Source organism: Etheostoma spectabile, chromosome 2 (assembly GCF_008692095.1).
Source record: "Etheostoma spectabile isolate EspeVRDwgs_2016 chromosome 2, UIUC_Espe_1.0, whole genome shotgun sequence".
Taxonomy (NCBI): Eukaryota; Metazoa; Chordata; class Actinopteri; order Perciformes; family Percidae; genus Etheostoma; species Etheostoma spectabile.
Window position 1 is genome coordinate 8,656,575 of NC_045734.1, and position 8,418 is coordinate 8,664,992.

At 39.9% G+C, this 8,418-nt stretch overlaps 1 protein-coding gene across 8 annotated transcripts in view; it reads left to right on the forward strand.

Annotated features, from left to right (window-relative positions):
- lrba (LPS-responsive vesicle trafficking, beach and anchor containing) overlaps window positions 1-8,418 on the forward strand; it is a 199,232-nt gene that overhangs the window by 43,953 nt on the left and 146,861 nt on the right. For all 8 annotated transcript variants that reach the window (XM_032539028.1, XM_032539046.1, XM_032539063.1 and 5 more), the window contains exons 15-21: window positions 222-284; window positions 928-1,025; window positions 1,308-1,400; window positions 3,129-3,237; window positions 3,724-3,805; window positions 5,824-5,947; window positions 6,071-6,263. In XM_032539028.1, coding sequence (XP_032394919.1) covers window positions 222-284; window positions 928-1,025; window positions 1,308-1,400; window positions 3,129-3,237; window positions 3,724-3,805; window positions 5,824-5,947; window positions 6,071-6,263 — 762 coding nt within the window. The remainder of the gene's footprint in view (window positions 1-221; window positions 285-927; window positions 1,026-1,307; window positions 1,401-3,128; window positions 3,238-3,723; window positions 3,806-5,823; window positions 5,948-6,070; window positions 6,264-8,418) is intronic.

Below are 8,418 nucleotides of genomic sequence, written 5' to 3' on the forward strand. Positions count from 1 at the left end.
TTTTTGAAAATGAAATCATGTAAACCTATTCTGCTACACTTCAAAATACAATTATGAACCTGAAAATGAGCATAATATGGGCGCTTTAATAATGTGTTTTCTATATTTAGAAGTGTGATAGCTTTATGCTCATGTCTACTTGTACTGTCTGGGGTAGGGGCATAAAACATTGTGAACCCTAGTGAACCAATTGTGAAATGATCTGTGCAATTACATTCTAGGATCATGGAGTGAAGGAAGACGAGCTACAGAGTATCCTCAATTACCTCCTTACCATGCATGAGGTAGGCATGTGTACTGCTTTTGCAGTTTTTTGTTTTTTGGCAGCACCGGCCAGCCGAGACCTCACCACCAGATGGCAACATAACACTACTGTATCGTGTACTTTTGTCTTCCCACTGTCTGATATGTAGAGCAAGAGCAAACAAGTCCTGTTGCTAAAAGCAGCATCACTGTTTCTTGTTATTTTTCCAAGTCTGCCAGTCAGACGTCCTGACAGAAGTGGTGTGGTTTACAGTGGAGTGATGCAAAACAAATGAATCAGTCAGATCAGTCAGTAACGCAGTCAACCATGTAAGAATAAAGGGTGATTACAACATAGCTGGAAAAAACACACTGACATGTAGCAGTCCTTCATTTTACAGAGAACATAATGTTATTGTTTAGTTCTGATTCTTTCTGGGGTTTTTCTACCTTGCATTGCCGCTGCTACTGCCTCTACTAAACATCACGTAAAACAGTAATGAATGATGTGTGTATGTTTGCCTTGCATCTTGAATTAACAAATACAGCTGACTATCATTTCCTCATAGTTGAAGATATCCCCTGGAAAGCCAATTCACTACAGCTCAACTAGATGCAGTATTTTCCGCACTGCTCTCCGTTAACACCACAATAGCCTCAAGTTCCTTCTTCTCTGCCCCACAGGATGACAATCTCATGGATGTACTGCAGTTGTTGGTGGCTTTGATGTCTGAACATCCTGTGTCCATGGTCCAGGCCTTTGACCAGCGCAACGGGATTCGGTAATAATCACCATTTATATTCCCTGCAGATGTATTCATGGTTTGATGTCTTTGCTCAAAATAAAAAATTGGAGTTGGAGCTGATTATTTTAAATTGCATTGCTTTAGTCTTGTGTCACTTTAGTTGTATGTAACACTGCAAAATGCGGATTTGGTTGTTTTAAAAAAATCAACAACTGATAAATACTGCTAAATCTCTATTGTTAATTGTATACTTTGACTAGCTTTTTATAATGCTTTGAATATAATTAAATTGAATTCGATTTTTGAATTTTTTTTCAGGGTGATTTACAAGCTTTTGGCCTCAAAAAGTGAAGGAATAAGAGTGCAGACACTCAAAGTAATGGGCTACTTTCTGAAACACTTGCCACCAAAGTAAGTACAGTCACCAAATCCTTGGCATTGTATTCCCAGAGTATAGAATTGTAGTTTGGAAAAATTCTATTTAGTTCAGTCTGTATTAGATATGTAAAATTTATATTTTGAAAAGCCCACACTTCTAACAGTAATATTGATACCTGAAAGGGATCTATATTTATTATATTTAAGTGTATGAAATTGCTCTGATGTTGATTATTGATTCAAAGCTTTTATTCTCTAAACATCTCTTAATGTAGCTGCTTGTGCTCATTATATTTTTATGTAGTTGTAATTTGAAAGGCAACGTCCGCTTTTTAATGGTTCCCTCTAGTAACAGAACAACTGCAAAATATTAAAGTTTGCAGAAAAAGTCTCATTGCACAGCTACCTTTCTAAATAATACAATCAAAACCGGTTAATGTTAATTCTTTATCCAGCTGCATGCCTCACTGTCAAAAAAAATGCCTCTTACTGCCATTTTCAGCATTCTTCAGATATACATTATATATGTCACTTTGTGTGTCGTCTTTTTGTCTTTTGAGCAGTGAAATATCCAGTACTGCTCTTAAATAAAAGCTCTTACAATAACCATGTGCTCCAGAATGCATCTCTCCAAATGTCCGGTGTTTTCTTGGTGAAAAAGCATGATGAGACTTACGTCATATCCCAAGCTGTTTGTCAGCTCATTTTCACTAATAACCTCTACTTATAGTGAGTGATAAGGTGATCTTAGTGAACATAGTGAAGTAGGTGTATCAGAAAGCCGTGTCTTGGCAACAGTTTTGTGTGTCTTGTGATCCAGATGCAAGATTGACCATGAAACTATCTGCAAACAGCCCACAGCTTTTTAGCTAAGCTACAATACTGAAATTGGGAGTTGTTCCATGATCAGAGATAAAAGAGGACGAGAGGAGTTTTCTGTGGAGAAATGTTCTTACTTAGTCAACAGGGACTCTCTTTTTTTTCATTTCCTCAATGTCAAATGTCAGCTCGAGCTCAGCTAATTTATGCCGCAGCAATAATTTGACTCATTAGAAACTCCAGATTTTGCCCTTGTAATTTCTCCAAAATGCATGATGTTTTTAGACCTTTTTCAAATGTGATTTGATATTACTACAATAATAATCTCGCTTTGCCAGACCATCCTCCACACGCTGCCGAGGAGGATCTCGTTAGTCCACGTAGCATTCCGCAACGTTTTTTGGTGATTTCTTTAAACCAATCATAATCGTCACGGGCGGTGCTACGCTCTGTACGGTGCTTGCTACGGTTTTGGTGTAACGTGAACTTTCAAAAGTTGTTGTGACAGAAAACTCAGATTGGACAAATAGACTAGCCTGCTGTCTGGATTTACCCTGCAGAGATCTGAGGAGCAGTTAACCATAGTGCTCATAAATCCACCGGAGTTTAAAATTAAAAAACAAAGAAAGTGGAAAGAAAACAGACACCGGCTGAAAGACATTCATCCAATGGAATTTCCTGCGTCATTGGAGCAATTCTGAAAATGGAACAGCTAATTCATTCAAATCATGTGTTATATTAATTTGCATTGTCCCCTTTCATAAAACAAACTGAACTGAACGTTGAGGATATAGACCACCACAAGACAGTTGTGGTATTTCAGTGCATTGATATCAACTCCCATTTGTATATCATGTTCCATTTAAGAAAAAGTGATGCATTGCTTTCTGGCAAATAAAGATGTTTACTGACTGACCTTTGACCTCCTAATATCCTGATCAGGAGGAAACCTGAGGTCATGCTGAGTCATGGCCTTTTCTCTCTGCTCACTGAACGCCTGATGCTCCACGCCAGCCAGTTCACCATGACAACCTACAACGTGCTCTTCGAGGTCAGTCCTACACACACACACACACACACACACACACACACCACCACACCCCACACCACACACACACACACACACACACACACACACACACACACACACACACACACACCTCTCTCTCTCTCTCTAGGCCTGGCCTACAGGACTGTAATTATCTAAACAGACATACAATGACATACGATAATGACCTTTGTGTTCAACTGCATGGCAATATTTATTTTGTTGCCATTTTAACTGACCTTGTTTTTGCCAAATTTTTCATTTTTGCCTTTTTATTTTCCAACCTGACAATTTAATGAGTTAGTTAAAATAATAAATTGTGTGGCTGACCACCTGCAGAAATTTAATTTGGCAATCATTCAGCCAGAGACTACGCAATGGTAAGAAGTATACATAGCTTTGTGTGTCCATAGTGTGGTTTGTGTCTCTGTTATTGTAAGGACCAATATGGATATTTATGACTTGAATCCCCTCTCTGTCCCCCGGTAGATTCTTACAGAGCAGATCTGCACTCAAGTGATCCATAAACAGCATCCGGACCCCGACTCCTCTGTGAAGATTCTCAACCCACGTAAGTGCCTCCTCTGCGCCACACTACTCTCCTAAATCATCCCCTGCAGCGTACCTTCTACATACCTATTGCTCCATTCTGCACTAGAGGATATTCCCCATGGAGCGGTGCAATCGCTATACACAGTCAAACAAATGAACGACATAAATTTTGCAGCCAGAGGGTATTTTCATACAACGGAACCTCAGATGTCATGCATAATCCTAGCATGAGGCTGGTGTGACTACTTTGAGAAATACACACAGATCTGCAGGTTTTATTAGAAGTCGGTGTCATGTTTTGTCAGGAATCATTTGCATATAAAAAAAATGATATAAATGTAAAGAAATTCTGATGAAAATATGAAAGTATTGTGTATGCACTTAATACATTAAAGCAATTTATTTGATCGCATTAAGTAAATTTAGAGTTTATTCTTTCAATGCAATTGCATAAATCATATAATGTTATACAGTATTTGTATGTACTTTGTGGAGTAAATACATAATATGTTGCATATGTATCGGGTTAATAGTTTACAATAATATATATCATAACTTAATTAAACATATATTTAATAATATTATTTGTAACTTAGAAGAAGCAAAGTGTTTTTAAATGGACACATGCTTTTCGTAGTTTATTACTATATACTCGCACAAATATAATCTGTATATTTTTATCTACCATGCGGCAACATAATACAGTTAGTGACTTTAGGCTTTGATCAATGTTCCCATTTTATAGTTTCAGGCCATTAACTTACCTCCAATTTCACGCCGGCTCACAAAATCTTTTCATATGTTGAAATGTTAAGTATTCATTTCAGCTTTCGAGAAAAGAAAACCTCTCCCTCTCTTTTTTTAGACCACTGCTTCCACACATACATGCACCTTTTGTGCACACGCTTGCAAAACAGCTTTAATCAGTTTGAAATCCAAGCACTCGGTATAATCACAACCAAGGTTTACTTCCAACCAGCCTTAATCTGACAAGGTCCTGCTGTAGTCACACATTGATTATCTTAACCCTTTGTTGTGTTAAAAACTCTCCTACCCAACCAGCCTAGACAGGCAGTATACTATATCATTGAAACCCTGTATGGGCTTATACATATGAGCACTTTCTATGGAACATAGAGCGGTGGTCTGTTTCTCCTTTACCGTGCATTCTCCTGATTTAATCTGCGACAAACTCCCAAAATGGCCCCCTGATTGCAGTCTTTAGTAACGTCAGAGCCAATCAAACAAACCGAGGAAGTACCGTTTCCCTCAAATTAACTCAAGGGAAAGGAACCAAGAGCAAATGGAAAAAAGAAGGGAATACGCCATCCCTCCATCCTCATTCCCAGTACATGCTGGGGTAATTTTCTGGCGGTAAAGGTTCAGCGACTCATAATTTGAGTGACTAAGGCGTAGAACACACAACCGTCTGCTGGGGCAAGGGGGCATCGGTTAGCGCACAAGTCTGAAAAGACGAGTGAAATCCAAGCCCCGCCGTCTCTCTACTCCGAGTAAATGGACACTGACATTGTCTAGATAATTCATCTAAACAGTCAGTCTCTTTGGTTTAACCGAAGCCAAGCCTTCCAGAAGGGTCTGCAACTCTGGCTCTCTCATTTGAAACAATACCAAAACCATTACAGTATGATAAAGATCAATGGCCTGCACTATTTCTTTTCATTTCTTTTTTTTTTTTCTTACCACAGGCACAGATTTTCAGGTGTGTACAGCTGGGAGTTGAGATAGTTTGTGACACAATGATTTGCACATGTTGAGACCAGTGTATGATTCAGTTGCTGATTTGTGCATTATCTGCCAGATGTTTTCCAAATCCAAACTTTTTTTTAAAATTAATATCCTTAAAAATACAACTTTGTTACAGTTTTTAATGTGTTATATTACAAAATGAACAACACAGACATGCACACTAACCAGTTGAAGTATTTTGATATTCTCTTAAATTATTTACTGTCAATGTTTAATTTTTGTAACCTAAATCCTTAAACAGAATGGATATGTTTCCGTTAATATTTCTAGAAATTCTGAAGGTAATAGCTGCTCTGCTGAAGAGTTCTCCCCCATCCCCCGAGAGCATGGAGGTGCGCAAGGTCTTTCTGTCAGACATGATCAAACTGTTCAATAACAGCCGAGAGAACCGCAGGTAAGAATTCAACCACTTCAAAAGATAGACAACTACATCACACACCAGTCCACGCAGTGTTTACATGCCAGCGGGATTCACATTCAGCACTACATATTCCGTGTATATTTTTGTTTGTTTTAGGTGCCTGCTGCAGTGCTCGGTGTGGCAGGAGTGGATGCTCTCTCTGTGCTTCATCAACCCGCAAAACAGCGAGGAGCAGAAAATCACAGAGATGGTGTACGCCGTCTTCCGCATCCTGCTCTACCACGCCATCAAATATGAGTGGGGCGGCTGGCGCGTCTGGGTGGACACCCTGTCCATCACCCACTCCAAGGTCGATGCACTCATTACAAAAACCCACACACACACACACCACACACACACACACACACACCACACCCACACACACACGGACACACAACACACAACACACACACACACACACACACCACACACACACACACACAAACACGGACACAGCTTGTTTATCTTTCTGTGAATCTTATCCTCATATTTTACAGTTTTTTGTGTTCTGTTTTTTCTTGTTTTAACTCGCACACTGTTTATCTCTCTGTAGTGCACACACGCACGCAACGATTACGCACGCACGCACGCACGCACGCACGCACACACACACACACACACACACACACACCTACCTTGCTTTACTATTGTCAACCTAAACATTCATCACATTACTGTAACCGTAGCCGCCCTCCTCAGTTTGATTCCAGCCAAACGGAAAGCAGTATCCAGTCAAAGCCATTAGCTCTGTCACCCGTACGTTTGTCTGACATAATGCAATTCATCAAAAAAGAAATTAGGGAGCATTATCGTCTAACCCTCTAACTCACAGTGTAGACTAGCATAGTAATTGAACTATACCTCTCAGTGCCCATCAGATTATGCTATGGAATCCATACAGGGAATATCATTTAAAAAGCTGGTTGCATTACAAACCAATGGGAAAGAGTTGATCAGCCCTTCCACTCTTCATTTATGTATAAAGTCTCTCTCTTTCACGTTGCACAGACAAAAATAAACTTGTGGCACTTCTAATTTCCAAAAGCTGAATTCAGAACACGGCTTTAGAAATTAACTGTTGATATCATATTACACTCCTCTGTTCCAAAGCAGTGAAGTAATTGAGGTTGGTGTCAGATTGTGGTCTGTATTTTTTATTTTTTTGTAAGCCTTGCAGATTGAAGGCTGAGTTAAAGAAGTACTTGTGATATGAGACACTTCACTGCAGCGTCGTCTGCTGTGAGTGTTGTCGTCCAGTAGGGGGCAGACACAGACTACCTGCCTGGGAGATGATCCAAATGAAGGCAGCAGTTAGCAGGATGGTGTGTGCTGGATGCTCCGAACCGTCATGTCTCGCCACACTTTTCAACACTGTAGAACTAACCTGCAGTAAAAGTAAAACATGTAGAAATGAAGGTCTTCAAGGATAATATCTGATGAGGGTCACAAAGATGAGGGCTCTTCACGGGACAGTGACAATTCAACATACAGTGCCTTGGGAAAGTATTCGGCCCCCTTGAACTTTTTGACCTTTCGCCACATTTCAGGCTTTAAACATAAAGATATAAAACTGTAATTTTTTTGTGACTAATCAATAACAAGTGGGACACAATTATGAAGTGGAACGAAATTTATTGGATATTTCAAACTTTTATAACAAGTAAAAATTGGGCGTGCAAAATTATTCTGCCCCTTTACTTTGAATGCAGCAAACTCTCTTCAGAAAAATCTGACCTAAATGACTGATGGTGATAAATTGAATCCACCTGTGTGTAATCAAGTCTCCGTACAAATGCACTCACTCTGATAGTCAGAGGTCCGTTTAAAGCACAGAGAGCATCATGAAGAACAAGGAACACACCAGGCAGGGCCGAGTTACTGTTGTGATGAAGTTTAAAGCCGGATTTGGATACAAAAAAATGTCCCAAGCTTTAAACATCCCAAGGAGCACTGTGCAAGCGATCATATTGAAATACGAGTATCAGACCACTGCAAATCTACGAAGACCCGACCGTCCCTCATACAAGGAGAAGACTGATCAGAGATGCAGCCAAGAGGCCCATGATCACTCTGGATGAACTGCAGAGAACTACAGCTGAGGCGGGAGACTCTGGTGGTCGCATACTGCACAAATCTGGCCTTTATGGAAGAGTGGCAAGAAGAAAGCCATTTCTTAAAGATATCCATAAAAAGTCTCGTTTAAAGTTTGCCAAAAGCTACCTGGGAGACACACCAAATATGTGGAAGAAGGTGCTCTGGTCAGATGAAACCAAAATCAAACGTTTTTGCAACAATGCAAAACGTTATGTTTGGCGTAAAAAAGCAATACAGCTCATCACCCTGAACACACCATCCCCACTGTCAAACATGGTGGTGGCAGCATCATGGTTTGGGCCTGCATTTCTTCAGCAGGGACAGGGAAGATGGTTAAAATTGTTGGGAAGATGGATGGAGCCAAATACGAA